Source organism: Uloborus diversus, chromosome 9 (genome assembly GCF_026930045.1).
Source record: "Uloborus diversus isolate 005 chromosome 9, Udiv.v.3.1, whole genome shotgun sequence".
Taxonomy (NCBI): domain Eukaryota; kingdom Metazoa; phylum Arthropoda; class Arachnida; order Araneae; family Uloboridae; genus Uloborus; species Uloborus diversus.
Genome location: NC_072739.1, coordinates 60,531,460 through 60,548,755, shown reverse-complemented (window position 1 = coordinate 60,548,755; position 17,296 = coordinate 60,531,460). Strand labels below are relative to the sequence as shown.

At 31.2% G+C, this 17,296-nt stretch overlaps 1 protein-coding gene across 1 annotated transcript in view; it reads left to right on the top strand.

The window, feature by feature from the left end:
- LOC129230639 (putative fatty acyl-CoA reductase CG5065) overlaps positions 1-15,956 on the top strand; it is an 85,267-nt gene extending 69,311 nt beyond the window's left edge. Inside the window, exons 10-14 of the mRNA XM_054865055.1 lie at positions 1,734-1,852; positions 5,605-5,844; positions 12,791-12,920; positions 13,177-13,304; positions 15,531-15,956. Of these exons, the coding sequence (XP_054721030.1) occupies positions 1,734-1,852; positions 5,605-5,844; positions 12,791-12,920; positions 13,177-13,304; positions 15,531-15,690 (777 nt within the window). The 3' untranslated portion in view covers positions 15,691-15,956. The remainder of the gene's footprint in view (positions 1-1,733; positions 1,853-5,604; positions 5,845-12,790; positions 12,921-13,176; positions 13,305-15,530) is intronic.
- The last annotated feature ends 1,340 nt before the right edge of the window (positions 15,957-17,296 follow it).

Below are 17,296 nucleotides of genomic sequence, written 5' to 3'. Positions count from 1 at the left end.
TTTCTGTACAGTATTTAAAATAATTATAACAAAAATATAAATAAATAAAACAAAATTCAGAATAGGGTTCAGCATTCAACTTTTTGACCCAAGACACTCTTAAAAAGCATGAAATTTCGTTTCTAACTTATAAATTCCGTGATTTTAACAAAAATAAAAAGGAATTTCAATTGTTTACCTCTTAACAAAGCGTAATAATCATCAAAAATTCGAAAAATCGGATTCCCATAGCGGATGCAAAGTGATCGCAATTCTCAAAGTAAAGGCATCAAAAGTATAAAAACGGCTTGTAAAAGAAATATTTTTGATAAAATTATTTTAAAATTGCATTTTAGAGTGCTATGATAACATATCATTCATATCTGTGAACACAGTTGACCCCAAAAAATAAATAAATAAATAATAATAAAATAAACCATCTATTCAGCATTTTAATTTTTGACTCATTACAGAAAATGGAATTTTGCTTTAAAAACTTGAAATGAGAGTTCTAACAGAAATAAAGAGACTTTTCATTTATTTGAATCCTAATAAAGCGAAGTTAGCTTGAAAAAAGAACAAAATATGATTCTCATATCGGATGTCAAAAGATTGCATTTTTCAAAATGTAGACATCTAAAGAAAAAAAAAACGGTAATTAAAAGAGTTTACTTAAAGTTAATCATCCTTGTTAGCATCGAAAAATCAAAACCCATATAATTTTTTCCCAAAATAACAATTAAACATCGCACCGCACCGTAAAAACGCAAATATTGACAAGCCGACAAAATGATGAGAATATTTTCTAATCTCATTATAAAGGTTCAACGCCAGACGCTAAGTGGTGATATTTTTGAAGTTGGTAACCCTATCTGAAGCGATCATATTTTTTCCTCACCCTTACTATCCCTTTGCAGTTCTAAGTTCATTTCGCAGATATATATATAATTATTGTTTATTAAATCATAAGGGAGAAAAGTGCTTACCAATGCCTTTTCAGAAAAGTTTACAACAACACCGCTGCTAATTAGCTGTGATAAAACAAACAACCATTATATTTATTTGGCAGTAGCAATTATTTATCGCTTGCCGGAGCATCGGAGCAGGAGCATCGGAGCATCGCAAGAGTGCCGATTTTTTCTTTTTTTTTTTTTTCAAAATTAGCTGATTTTGTATAAGCTGATCCCTCTAATTTGACTTAAAAAAAAAGTTCCAAAAATTATCGGTTTATACAGAGAAATATGCGGTTTATACACAGAAATATGCGTTATTTTGCTTTCAAATTTGCTCTTTCAATAAACAATTTGTGACAGATCCGATCTTGTTTATCAGAATTTTGTGAAGGGTCCGTTTTGTTTGATCGGGATTTTGTGAAAGGTCCGTTTTGTTTGATCGGGATTTTGTGAAAGGTCCGTTTTGGTTGATCGGATTTTTGTGAAGGGTCCGTTAACGGACCCAAATATCCTCTGGCCAGACCCCTGATATTGCTAAAAGCGGTAATAGATAACATGGTAAAATAAATTCATAATTGCATCTGAAATAAATGTTATTAATATCAAAATTGAATAGATAAAACAATTTTGTGAAACTCAAAAATGAATGCAAATTTTGTAACCATGGAATTGAAGAAACTCCGATTTGAAATTGACTGTATGTATATTTTAAAAAATTTCACATTACAATGCTATTCTAGTGTCCAAATATGATGTATTAGAATTGATAGGAAAATCTAATTGATTGTTATTTATTTGTAGACGAGCAAGGGCATATTACGCTCAATGCATTGTAAATCCTCAAGCATAGCAGATCTTATACCTGTAGATATTGTAATCAATCTAGTCATCACTGTGGCATGGTACACTGCTAGTCATAGGTATGGATTAGTTTGAAATTAGCAGTTTTAAAGCAATGTTTTTTTCCTAGAAAATTAATTATAAATACTTGTAAAATAATGCTTGTAATCATTCCATTTTTCAAAGGGTTGTTAAAAACTAAAAACTAAATGTTTAATTTTTGAACTGCAATTAATGCTTTTCTTTAAAGCAATAAGAGTTTTATTTTTTGAATTATTTCTGGTTCACATTTATGCAAAAACTTGATTGCCATAAGCTCGTTAACGATACTTGGTTAATATTATCATTTGCATGGTGCTTTCAAAATTGATGTCTTTATATCTTTATTCAATTGATGTTACAATTTTATGCATATTTTTCATTTGTTAACAATAGTACTTTTGTGAACACTAGTAGGCCATTCCACGGAAAAGGGTAATTTTATCCGTCACGTGACCCTTCATTCATATTACATTAAAAAATAATAATTTAAAAGGGTAATTAACATAGTATTTGGGACTCATACCCTTAAGGACCCAAGTATGAAAAAAAAATGGAATAAAATAATTGCTTGAAATTTTATGTGTCGAAAATATTTTTAAAAGAATGATTAATGTTTGCTAAAGTATGACTTCCTTTTCATTTATGACAATTGGGACACAAATAGTTCATTTGCTTTTTTTTTTTTTCAAAGGAAGATAAATTTTAGATATTGAATAATGCCATTATCAGAAGAAAAAGTGAGGACACCTAAAATTCTAAATTCAATCATTCTAAACATTAAAAATTAAAATTGTGCATACCCCTTTTTTCCTGCACCTCTTCATTCTTTGAAAGCTACTGTTTTATGAAATTGTTACTGTTATGGTTTTCATTGTTTTTATATTTTTCCCTCCTTCAAAATGAATTTTTTTCCTCTAAAAAATGTCAAGGAGTGTTTTTACTCTTTGAAGAATATCTTAACAATATCTCTAAGCAAATGGTTGGACTTAAGGCTGACCCATGGCCCTTGGTGATTTTTTTTTTTTTTTTTTTTTGCTGATGATCCTAAAATTTGTAGACCAAAACTTTTTTTTTTGCGCTCTGCACGGAAAAAAAATCATTTATGGATATGGATTTGTTGTCAGAAAAAGGCTTCCAATTTGTTTTTGACTTGCATTATGTTGTAATTAAATACATTTTTCAAAGTGTATGTCAGCTTTGAAAATAAGTTTATTATTAGTGTATATTAAGTAAAGCTTCTATTTTTGAGCAATCATCAAAAATAAAGAAAACGCTTCATGAAATTATTCGCTTTAAGAACTTTTTCATAGTTCATTACACATTATATCGCTTTAAATTTCTTTAAATAATGTACTGGATTGAAGTTGCATTATACAATTTTTCAGGAATTCATCCATATTTCTCATGAAGAAGAAAGTACACTTCACAAAATTATTCTCAATTTAACAAAAACTATTAAGGATCTCTTAAGGGTTCTTTTTTGTCTTTTTTTTTGTGTGTGTATGTATGGATGGAGGGATGCCATTTTAAAAAACAAATCCTCCAGCAGTGCTTTAGCCCCTGGAAAAAAGGTGGGGAACTTACAAATGCAAACATTTGAGCTGTTAAAAGTTAAAAATGTGTTGAAAACTTAAAGTGTTAAGGGGGAAGGGGGCTTGAATTATGGTTAAAAAGTGAGAGAGAGAGAGCACCATTTATCCATGCCCTTTCTTCAACTGCACACTGTCCTCTGTCAAAATAAATTGCCTCTACAGTTAAGTTTTTACATTATTGGAAATTCATGAAAAAAACTAACCAATTCTTTAACTTGATTAAAATTTTGAGGGCAAACCTCTTATAGCAAACAGAAACGAAATTTCAGTGATATAAATTTTCTAACTATCATAATACAACTAAAAGTTCTAGCTTATACCTAAAATGGATTAAACAAAGAGATCTCGTGTCATAAGCACTTAATGGGAAAAAATAAATATTTTTACTTACTGGATAGCTTTGTATTTTTGGGCAGTATGTGTTATGTTGTGTACCATTTTAAGGATATAATAATAAATAATAGTATGAACAAAAACCAGATGCTAAACTATTGTTGCACTTGGTGATTGCAATACCGGTATTCCAAGGAAAATTTGCAATTTCCTAATATCAATATTTGCTCAGGTAAAATACCGCTATTTTCAGTATTAGCTAAAAATAATTAGTTTCAATTAAAGATTTTCCAATTTATAATCTCATTAAATATCAATTTATAGCTTATTTAATATCTACTTATATTTTAAAAGTACATTTCTTTTCCCATGATAAAGAACCAATATTTAATCTGTTGATGTGAAAATTTGGCTTCACGAACTAATAGAAAATCACTAAACAAAAGCAGCGGAAACATTGCAAAAAGATATTGTCATTACTAGATGGTGAGATGAATCGCATTTTCGTGTGCTTTTGCGCACCATATTTTTATCAGATGTTTCCATTTCCCTGATCACTTACTTTCCCTTTTGTGAAAGGTAATTTCAAGTGTAATTTTTAATGCATTTGTCACATGAACAATTTTATTCCAACTATCAATTGCAGTAATACTTTATGATTTCTTTTTTTAACTTGATTCAACTGTACTAAAGTTTGACGAAAACTTTTTCCTGTTAGCTTAACAAATGGTAATTTGTTGCCATCAGTATTGGATTGCTGTCCTGTCTCGCTATTTGACTTTATACTTGGCAAGAAACTATTTAGAAATTATATAGTGCCTTGAAATATTTTTAGAGGTAAAGCATAATGAATTGAAATATATTTTCAGATATTTATATAATTATAAATTTTAAAGAATTTTGAAAAGGGAGCAAAAACGAATAAGAGAAACATACAAGATCAAATTTAGTCACGTTTATCGTAAACTTGAAACCACAGGGCTAATAAAGACAAACACAAATCTCTCTTGCTCAAGAGAAAATGATGTTGACATTGGAAAAGTATCGTCTCTCAAAGACAAATTACTACTAGCTATAAATTCAGAACAAACAAATAAATAAATAAATAAAATAATATTAGTACACACAGTACAAAAGAAACACATACACAAAAGAATTCATCCAAAAATAACACTCAAGAGACCGAATTATTTGAAGATGAAGTACTTCTAGACAATTAGAGGAGGTTTAGCGTGCATTGTCAACAGTATCATCAACCTGCATGAATTCAGAAAGAGTATTTTCATCTGTAGAAAAGTTGAGCACTAAAATGAGTTCCTGGGTTAGAAACAATTCAATAGATGCATAATGTTTTTACTATTATTGATTTTTACTATGACATTTTTCTTTCATTTTATATTTGTTTACAATACGTTTTTATAAGTAATGCAATTTTGGTACACAATTTTAAATGTGACAACAAAACAATATGTTTTCAAGCATTTTTTAAGAAATTTGAAATACCGGTATTAATACCGGTATCAAGTTTTCAAAGTTCCGAATACCGGTATTGAATTTTTGGTCCGGTATTGCAATCCCTAGTTGCACTATTACAGAAACATACTAATTCTAGGCATGCCTTGTGGCATTGCGGAAACACAAAAAATATGCTTGATTTTCTTGATATGACACATGAGGCTTCCTAGTTATGCTTGGGTAGAGGTTGAGCAAACCTTAGAGTGGGTTTAAAATATATTGTAGTGCAAAATTTTAAATGTTGTCTATCTTGAGTACTGCTCAAAACATTTTTTCTGTAATTTTTAGAATTTTATGACAAAAGAATTAGGTATCTGTGCTCTAATTTTTGTGTCTTTTTTCTTCAACAGGCCCAACAGTATCTTGGTGTATAATTGTTCTTCAGGTAGCATTAATAAAGTCACCTGGGGAACAGTTGAACAATTAGCCATTCCATTAATTTTGAAACACCCCAGCCATGAAATCTTTCGTTATCCCAACGGCAGTTTTACGAATAGCAAAATTTGGAACTATTTGTCTGTAATGCTCTATCATCATATTCCTGCTTACTTTATTGATTTAGTTGCTGTACTTACTGGTCATAAGCCAAAGTATGTTATATTTATTACACAGTCTATACATTTTGATGTGTCTAAAATATTTTTTTATTTTTTTGGAGTGCTAGGATGTCTTTGAATTAGATATTTGTATATGTATTTATTGAATATGTAAAACCAAAACCCTAACTTTTAACTTTTCTCAGCATAGTCCTTTATGTTCTGCATCTTTTAACAATAGGTTTGAATCTTGTAGATTGCTACCTCAAAGCAACATCAAGTTGAAACATCAACCAGTTACCCACGCGTCTGTTGATTATATAAGGGTTGCCCAGATGAAAAGTGAACGAGTCGAATAAAAATAATTCTTTTAATATAAATCAAAAGAAATCGCCATGGGCATTGAAACACAGGTCCCAGCGTTGTGGCTACAGGTCGATGGCTTTGCTGTAGAAAGATCAGGGGCAATTCCTGATGAAATCCTGCATGGCTTCCTTCACTTCATCGTCCGAACGGAAAAGTTCCCCCTGTAATGCTCTCTTAAGGGGCCCAAAGAGGTTTAAGTCAAAGGGTGACAAGTCCAGATTATACGGGGGGTGCTCCAATACACCCCTACCGAACTTGTTTAGGGTCATTTGGGTTTCCTGAGAGACGTGTGGATGGGCGTGTTGTTTGTGGATGATAATGCGAACCTTTTTTTACTCAGGTTGAGTTCGTCACTGATTTCACAGGTCTTAATCCTTTGATTAGCTTGGATCCTTTCATTGTCAAAGGCAATGGAATCATTGAAGATTGCAATGTTTGCTTACCCTGGTCTCAGATCCCATGTCAATCTGGACGCATCTTCGATAGCACGACTTTCCTTTTGTGCCATTTCCTCTATTGCAAGCAGGTTTCACCTCTGAACGGCATCTGAGATGCATACCTCATACCACCCCTTATATACCTGTGCAATGGTGCAGTAATCAAATCATTCATACTGACGTTATCGCACTTGTCCCCTTTTAATTTGGGCAACCCTTATACGAGGTTTTTTTTTTTTTTTTTTCACGTTTCGTTTGGCTATTTAAAAAAAAAAAAAACAGGTGAATATACAGAAAAGATTTTACTATCAAAAGTATGATACAATGCATATTATTTCTCCACATAACCACCTTGACGATTTAGGCATTTGTTGTACCTGTGCACAAGCTTTTCTATACCCTCTTCCTAGAACATTGTCGCAATGATTGAAAGTGATTTTTGACCGTGTGTTTGAGTTCCACCTCAGTTTGGAAGTGCTGCTCCCCAAGCCACTGCTTCAGCTCTGGGAAAAGATGAAAGTCACTCGGTGCTAGGTCGGGACTATGTGTTGGGTTTTCAAAAATGTCCCAATGAAATTTCTGAAGGAGATGTTGGGTTAGACCTGCGCAGTGAAGGCGGGCATTATCATGAATCAGAACAATTCCTGAAGTCAGCATGCCTCTTCGTTTGTTTTGAATAGCTCTCGGTAAGCTTTAAATGTTTCACAATAAGAATCTGCTGTAATTGTTGTTCCCGGCTGCATAAACTCTAGAAGTAACGCACCTTTTTGGTCCCAAAAAAAGTTGCCATAATCTTAAGGTTGTTGAGGGTTTGCTTGAATTTTATGGGTTGGTTCGGTGAATTAGTTTGCACCCATTGCATCGATTGTTGTTTCGGGAGCATCATATTGAACCCATGTTTTATCACCTGTCACAATGAATTTCAAAAAATCATTTTCATCAACATTTGTAACGCTCAAGAAATGACAAAGCTGCACCCATCCGGAGAGTTTTGTGATTGTCAGTCAACATCCTCGGGACCCAGCGAGCACAAAGTTTCTGTTGCGCAAACCGTTCTATAACAATATAATGTATGGACAATCTTCAAACTTCTGGAAATTGTATTGATAATTCATTTATCATGAATCTTCGATTTTCCTTAACCACTTTGTCGACTCGTTGAACAAGGTCATCTGTAGCCACAAACTTGCGTCCTTGACCCCCTTCATCGTGCACATTAGTTCTGCCCTCTAAATTTTCGGCATCACTTACGAACAACAGCAGCACTCAATAAGTTGTCTCCATATGCACGACTTAGTCTTCGAGGAATTTCCGCTGCCCTGTTACCTTCTGCTTGCAAGAAACGAATAACACTTCTCAATTCACATTTGGCAGGAGTCTCGATAGAGACAGCCAAGTTTTCATGTCTGTAGTTCAGATTGGACTCGACAGTAACTGAGTATTTGAAGAGGGGTATGTGCAGTATACCTGGCTTTCCTTCTGTAAAAACGGAACTTGAAAAAAAAAACAACCTGCTTATTAGTTTCCATTCCAAGTGCTGCTTCATTCAATGGAATAAACAAAAAGCAGACAAACAAATCTTGGGTTCTGTGTGAATGTTTTCTCTGCATAATCAGCTTCTGCATACTCTGTTTAAGAAAGTTTTTTATTGCAAAAATAGTCTGTCAAAATTCAACTGCTCTAAATGCCAGTGATAGCATATACACATTACCAATACCCCTGCAGAGCACAGAAATAATAGTTTTGTTCCCGTTTGGCTGTTGAGAAAAATTATAGCAGTGTTTTTTTTTCTGCATTCATTGTACTATGTTTGAACTAATGTACTAAAATCTACTGCAAATAGTGCTATATACAGTCAATTCGCAATAACTTGAACTGAAGAAATCGACGAAAAACTGCTACTTATCGGAAGTTCGACTTACCGCTAGTTTCGGTTTTTGACATTTTAAAAGAAAAACCATCGAATATTTTAATTAATATGTACATATAACAGACAAAATCACAGAACTTAAAAGTTTTTAAGCACAATATGCACAGTTTAATCAAAAATAGAAAATATTGAGCGAAAAAAATTAAAAGCATGGTTTTGATTTCAATGCTGCTGGAACCACTTGAATAGAGCTGATTCTACTTCAGGAAAGGTGCACATCTTCTTTCGTTTCAAAATCGGATTAAGGAATTCTACCACTTTAGAAGTTTCTCTTTTTCTTTTGATTTAACTGACAGAGTACTTGCAGAGACATCTTTAATAGTAAAGAACACTCACTATGTCTCTCAGGAACTTATCAGCAAATGATCGAACTAAAGAATGAAGGGGAACGCATCTTAACTTTGGTCAACTTTTGAGAAAAGATACAATCAGTTGACTTGACAGCTTAAAAGTAAATTCGTAGTCCTGCAATATGTCAAAGTGTAAACAGTACAGTTCAACAAAACAAAACAAGCTAACTCATTTCCGGACGTGTAACTCCTTTATCCCACGTTGGCTCAACAGGTGCTCTTCTTGCTTTAGAGGCTTTTTGTGCAGGAATTGCAAGTGAAAGTGAATTAATTTTTCTCTCATAGTCACTTGGTTCTTTCTTTTTCATTCTTTCAAAACGAATTTAGAGTCATCTTTGAAAAAAAAAAAACTTCAAGTTAAGGGAAGTTAACTTCGAGACATTGAGAATAATTAGCATGGAATTAAAGACGAAGGGGGCGGGACTTGATAAAAACTTCGAGTTATAGTAATGTTCGAATTATTGGATTTCAAGTTATCGTAAATTGACTGTGTATCTTACAAATACTTGTCAAATTTTCATCAGAGCTAGCATCCTGTAATGGTTTTCAAATGCATCATTTACTTGATATAACTAGCTCTTCCACAGAGTAGTTTTTACCAACAGCCTCAGAAAAAACCTAGAAAACATTTCTAAAGCAAATATATCTTAATAATACCTGGAGAACACCCCTGACTACACAATTAAGTAATTTCATCAGCAATATACCATAGATCATTTTGGATAATGATGCAAATTGGGTAGATGCTTTAGTTATGCATAGGCATAAACCATGCTTTTCCACTCATGTTCAGCCTTGTGGCACAATCAAACATTTAACTCTGAGAGAGTAGTGTCGATTTGTCTGAATTTCTTTTCTATTTAATCAAAAATTCTGATACTTGGACACCATCCTCTAAGAACTTTATGAATATCCATTGCACAATGGACATTTGTCAAATTGGAAGTTCAACTTAATACTAATTGAAGTTTCCTACATTTTATTGAAGAAGACCCAGGATATTTCAATTAATATTTCGATAACTGATAAAATTACGAAAGAGAATAATTATTTTGTGAAGGAAAATGTCCACAATTTCATTTAAAACATTCAGAACAAAACAAAAATCAAAATAAGTTCTAATTTTTATTCATATTTCATTTTGTAAAGATAATTGCAATTTTAAGTTGCAATCAAGTTTTGTGATTAATGAAAAAGAAAACCCTCTACAGGGTTCGTATGCTCCTTCAAAACTCCTCCAATACTCCTTTACTTAGGAAATTTTTTTGAAGGGCCCTTCAAACTCCTTCATTTTGGTTTTAACTCCTTCAAAACTCCTTCTGTTTTAGTTCAAGACTGCATAATCTCCCTCTGACAGTAACTTAAAATACTTCAATCGACAACTTAAATTCGTCACAAGGGCGATTTTAATGTAAACTCGTATATTTATTTTATTTTTTTAAATAAAGATGTGATTTGCAAATTGATCATAGAAGTCATAAAAGTTGAAGGTGAAAAGATTATAAGATGACCAAGGCATTTCACCAGTGAAGTAAAACATGTTTAAATGGTGCTTGGCTATTTTTTTTAAATTTTATGATTATTGTTTTTACCTCCACCACACTCTCAGCAGAAAAATCCAGGTGGTCCAATTTGCTAGTCAACAAAAAATAACTTTTTGTCCGCATCCTAGTCATAAATAGTCAATTCCTACTACTAACTTTGGGTCGAGAAAAACGAATATGCTAGTGGGTTTTTTTTATTAACTCTTGTTTTCAAGATACATAAAAGCCCATTGGAGAAAGATGCACAGCAACCACACATTGATTTAAAGGTAATGTTGAAAAAAAAAAAAAAAAAAAAAAAAGATCCTGTGCAATAAATGTTATTAAATAAGTCCTGTTCCATTTTTAAAATGCTTATTTTTTTGGAAAGCAGTAGTTGCTTTTGGCTTATTGCAGTAAACGCTCCATTTTTGATTGCTTTTGTGCATCAAAGAGGGACCATTTCTGTAATAGTTCAGCAGCATTTTGTGAGCATTAACTCAGCCCAATGACCCTGATATCTTCGCTCCATTGTAAAGATATCTTTGTGGAACCTTTCCTCATGCTCACTGCTTTAGTTTTTAAACAAAATATCCTGGAAGAAGTGAACAAAATAGAGTTTTAGAGACAAATCATTCATCAATAGTCACAGAACTTCACTTGGGATTGTTTGACCAATTGTTTTTAGTTCTCATCTTCTCTGCTGCTTAGAAATACTTGTAATACACCCTTAAAGACTTCTTGCGTGTTTTTTTTTTCTCCCCTTGCATTTTTTTTCGAAAACTATTATTTTCATAATCGTGCGTATTTGAAGGGTCGTAAAAAACTCTCTCCTTAACCTATTTGGAAATTTTCCTCTTAAGTATTAGAAACTTTTCTTTGTTCACAGCTTTCACAAAGTTCGTCATTATTTCCAGTCCGAGCAAAATGAGCATGGGTGGAAGCAGAAGTGGGTGTATCTACTAAAGTCTGATTTTGGGCATTTCTCTTCCCAAAGTTTAAATTTCTTGAAGTACATTTTGGTTTTATGTAGTGAGATTTTCTATCCCAACCTGGGATCGAATTTTAGCAGACAGTATCAGCCCCATAGGGGTGTTTCTATCAGGAAAAAGACCATTAGTGAGAACTCATTATCCTAGTTGACTTGGTAACTTGAAACCTAGAGCTAAGCACAACTTCTAATGGTGACTTTCATGTTTAGTGAGGCGAAATACTTTGGAAATATTGCTATTTTTGAGCTGGATGCATTTTTAGTGTTGACTATTGTTATTATTTAAATATTTGAAAATACATAAGCAGATGTACTACATTAAGTGATTGGGTTAAAAATTCAATTGTTTAGTAAATCGCAGTTATGATATTGTAGAAAGGGTCATCCACAAGTGATGTCATGCTATGAGGGGAAGACGAGTTCATAAAATTATAACCAGGGGAAGAGAGAGGGTGACAAAAAGTGACATCACACAGTTATTGTAACAATATGTTTATAAAAAATATGACATGTGACAAGAGGAGGAGTTGGTGAAGTGTGACACTTTGTGGCAAAGGGGGAAGGGGGCCAAATATGTGGAAAAAAGTGCAGCATCATTAAATGACAGCCCATTAGTATTCCTTCAAAATCTCATTTTACTCCTTCAAAACTCTTCCAAAACTCCTTCATTTTATTTCTGAAATTGAGTACGAACCCTGCTCTAGCTCCTTCACAAACTTTTCTTCTTCAGCACCACTTTCACTTTCTTCCATGTTTTGTATAAACTCTTAGTGACAATCTCGATCTTTTAAGCAAATTTTATAAATTTGCATTCTGCATCATCAATTTATTTAATTGCTATTTGTTCAACTTCAATAATCTCTGTGGCAATGTATGTATCCTTAAAGAAGCCATGCTTTCGGAAATAGTTTCTTACTGATGCTTCATATTAGGCATTGAGTACAAACGGTAGAAGGGAAATCATAAGTGTTACTCCTTTATTATAGTAAACCGCTTCAAGAGCTATTCCTTTCCTTTTTGGATCTATTGTGCAGAAATTCCAGGAGAAGATGAAGTAAATTTTTGTACTTTTAGCTATCAAATTTTGAGTCAACTGTAAGAAGAAACTTTTGATTTAAAAGAAACATCAAGCTAAAGAAAATAATTAACATGAAATTGAAAACGAAGGGGTCACGACATGATTTTAAAAAAAAGATTAATAGTAATATTCGAGTTACCAAACTTCAGTGTGAATCGACTGTACATATATGAGGTAAAATAATTCACATCACTGCTAAGTATAGCAATAAATGACTTGTAATATTAAGGGATTTAATTGAACAAAGTGATTTTACTTATTAATTTATTTAAAAAATATTGTTGTATTTTTTATCTTGCTTTTGCAATTTGTTTTTCATTTTCAGGCTTGTTCCTTTGTATAAAAAGCTTCATCGAGCAATACAATGTTTGGAATATTTCACTACGCATGAATGGGCTTTCAGTTGCAATAATGTTTTGATGTTACAGGAAAAACTACCTGCAGAAGATAAAAGGGTAATGAAGTTTAAAAAATTAAACCTCAAAAAATATTTCCATTAAAAAATATGATGCTGTATTTGTTATTTTTTAAAAATTATCATCTTTCTTTTAAAAAATATTATTAAATTGAAAGTTGAAATTTTACTCTAAAGATGAATTTCACTTTTTTTTTTCTTTTTTAAAATTTTGTGCATTGTAAGAAATTTTTTTTGCTCAAAAGTAGATATGATGAACAATTTAATAATTTTTGTCTTTCAATAATTTGTTGTAGGAATTCAATTTTGACATTCAGGCCCTTCACTGGCCAACTTACCTAGAAGATTATATATTAGGTATACGACAGTTTCTTCTTAAAGAGGAGTTGTCTTCTCTTCCTTCAGCTAGAAAAGGTTTAAAAAGGTAGGATTATCTGATTCATATTTTAAATTTATTGTGCATAACCACAATCGGTGATATTATATTCAACCCCCTTGCGGTTTGACAGTCCCAGAATTGCATGTTAAATGGACGAGATATCTCGTCAAGACCTGCAAGATGGTTAATGTAAGGTCTTATTTATAAATTGAGATTATACTTTTTTTAAAAAAAGGTTTTGCATAGTTAAGCTTTTGGAAGAATGTTCACATTAGAAAAATGCAATAAATGTTTTATTTTTGCTCTTTTACATAATCCTCATGAATTATTTAGGCAAGATACCCATAAAGGGGAGGAGGTTCATGGCGCAGACTGCCCTTTTGAAATTTGCAGGGTTCATTTTAGAGAGGTTTTGATCAGGGTTGGCAAGGTTTTGAAGTGTACGGTAAATACCATGGTTTTTACCATCCTGTTGAAAACCCTTGTGTCCAAAACTACATTTTTAGAGAAACTATTTTGTGAGAAAATTTCAAAAGCAGAACAAAATGTGGTAGTTTTTCATATTGAATATTTATTCAATGTGAACATTCCAGTATAAATATATGTGTAACTTATTTATACAGCTGATTCTAAACTAGTTACATAGAAGTTAAAAATTCATAATTCATTAAAAATTTAAATTTGTATTTTTTTTTTTTTTTTTTTGCATAATAGTAACCAAATTTTTAGACATTTATGCATGTGTGCAAATGAAACTGTTCAAAATATAGTGCAATAATTATCTTAAATGCAATAAATGACAATTTTTGAACTGAATTGAAAAATATATATTTGTGAGCCTTTTACAGTTTTGTGAAGATTTTCTTATCTTGACTATGGTGCCATTTCATGATTTAAAACTAAATTATCGTATAACTACTTGAGGGAAGATGCCAATGATTTGTTTCTAAAAATTGACTAGTTACTGTTGTTTTTGTTCATTGTAGTTACGGAATGCATTGTATTAAAAATATATTTTAAAACTTGTTCAATTTCTTTTTTTAGTTCATAAGTGCATACATTTAATCATCAATTTATAGCTCTTTAGTCTATGATTTATTTTTATTTATTTTTTGTTCAATCATAATGTAAAACTTATATACAAAAAGCATTAAAAAAAAATAGGCTTTTTTTTTTTTTTTTTTGCTGCACCTAAATATTGCACATTTAATCACATTCCTTTGAGTTATGAATAGAACTGAAATTAGTTGTCTTGATAGTGTTGTGAATTTCCTTTCATAACTCCACCAATTGTTACATGAGGAAATTTTTATGTAATAGAGTTATTGGCAATTTTTTAATTAAAATATATTTGGAATGAACATTTCGGAGAAAAATATTATCAAATACTCATTAATTAAAGCTTAATTATATTTATATTTCTGCATTATGAATATTACAGTAAATATGAATTGATTAGATTACACTCCTTTAGCATTAGAATACTTTTGGACAGCTTGAGACACTTTCGGATACTTTTTGACGTTAAAAACTACCTGCCCTGTTCTAAACTAGTTTTGGACAGTCCAAAACCCAACCCTGGTTTTGATATCATTTGGAGGTAGGGACTCTTTAGCATTTGAGACGATGTCCCACAAACCTTGGGGAGGTAGGGGGGATAGACAGTGGACACTCTTGATTTAATAGTCTCTCTAGATTGTAAGTAATTGTCTGTATGACCGATTACTGTTGACTAATCTATGGATTCCTAATTTTAACCTTTAAATGTTCAGATATATTCTTTTTTGGTCCCCTATTTTTTAGATTTTTTATCTCCCTTTTTACCCCTGGGGACAAACTAAAATTCTACTGGAAGTCCTGTAATTATGGATAATTCAATAAATATGTGTGCATCAATATCTGCAGAATTTTATTTTTTTAATTATATTTTTTACATTTAATGGCACTTGTTTTGAAAAATATAATTGACTTCATTACTTGTAACTCAAATTGTGCTTTTGTTAAATTTATTTATACATGAAATCATTTTTTTACTTGTGTTTTTGTACTACAAGCTAAAACTGATTTATGTGGACTTTTTTTTTAAATGTAACTGCAAACTAAATCTTTGGAAATAAGTTTTAAAACTAGTCACAATGCTTTTTGCGGTTTTCTTTAGAGCAATATGGCACCTGAACTTGCTTCACCATTTCCTACTATAGTCTATTAATCATGTTGTTTTAGAAATTATATCCAATGTGTTATGTTAAAAGTATTAATTTTCTCTTACAGGATATATTTGTATACTAAGCTGTGCCACATGGTCTTAATGGTGTTTATGTGGAAATATGTGTTCATGCGTTATAATGGTGCTCGTAAGTTGTGGTTTGTATTTCTTTCAATGATGGTGAAATTTTATAATATGCTGCCTAAATCCATCATCAACTCCTGAAAATTCTTTGCCATAGCAGACTCAAGTGGCTGGTGCACTCTGCAATTTTTCACTCTGAACACTTTATCCTTTAGTCAATTCTAAACAAAACTGAAATTCTAGCATCATTTAGGTTAATGCAATTGCAGTTTAATTCACAATCCAATGCTTGTTTGTAGATCCAGTCTGATCGTTAGCAATGAAGTAAAACTCTCTATAAGCATTGGGGAAATTATGGTTGTGAAAATGCTTTTTCATTGAAACAAATGATTTTGTTAATGTTCAATCCATTTTATTTTGGGTTGTTATAATTTATTACCTATTGTTTTTCAATGCAAAAGCGTATTGTTTAATGCTTGTTGAAATTTCAAATAAATAATAATTTGAATTTCTTTAGAATTTGAAAGAAAATATTGTCAAATATATTTAAATTTTTTTTGCAGTATTTATTTATTTTTTTGTTGATTGTGTTTAAATAAATGTTTTTCCTTTTTCACTTGTGTAAAATCAGAATGGGTCTCATTTATTATGTGTACAACAATGTAAAAATGCATTGCCATGTGTCATTTTAAATTTTAATACATTATATGTGGGAGATAAGTTTTCTATTTTATATGAAACAGGGTAAAATTCAAGCAATTGAGATAACTGTAATAGTCTACATGTAAATAAAATTGAAAATAAATTTCATTTTATAGATTATTGCTTTGCTTGCTTTTAAAAAATCTAAATATTTGAATTTAATATGTATTTTAGTACTTTTAAATTATTCAGGGTTTCTTTCCCTTAACCTCCAGGTTATAATTTAGTAGTCAGTATTATGTGCATAAAATATGTGGAGAAAATATTAAGCTTGTAGTTGTAAATTAGGAAAAAGGATTGTTGTTAAGTCAATATTTGATTGATTAAGATTTAACAAGGTTTGAATATTTAATTCATGTATGAGAAAGTAAAATGTCACTCAAGTGAAAACTCAACATAAACATTGGGTGACAATTAAAATAAACTTAATTGACTGCTTAAATCAAAACAATAGACCTGAATAAATCATGTGTTTCTTTTAGAAACTCTTTAGTTTCTTAAATATATATTTAAAGTTTAGGCATCAAAATATTTAAAACTTTTCTGATTTGCTTAGGCATAGAATCAAATAACAGGTGTTCTGTATGCATTTCACACTGACACATAATTAGAGAAAAAAATGAATGCATTTATAGATTTATAGAATTTAAAGTTTTGAGAATGTGCAGCAATAGAATTAAACCCTTAATATTAATTGATTTATTTTTTATAGTGATTGTTGCAAGAGTTATCGCGCATTACATGGGTCAAAGATTTTCAGCCTGAAATTCAGTTTTATTTATGTCAGTTTTATGTATGTTATATGTATTATGTTATGAACATCATTTGGTATTCAAATGCCATTTGTGGTGAAACTTGATATTGTTTATTCTTTGGGGCTTAAAGTAAGTTAAGTGCTAACTACACTAATTATGTAAGAATTGAACTTATTTGCAGTTTAGCTAAAACATTTTTTAATATGTAAACATATCTGAAGATAAAATACAAAATGTACAATATGTACAGCTATGTTAGTTTTTTCCCTTCTAAAAAAACAGCATTATTT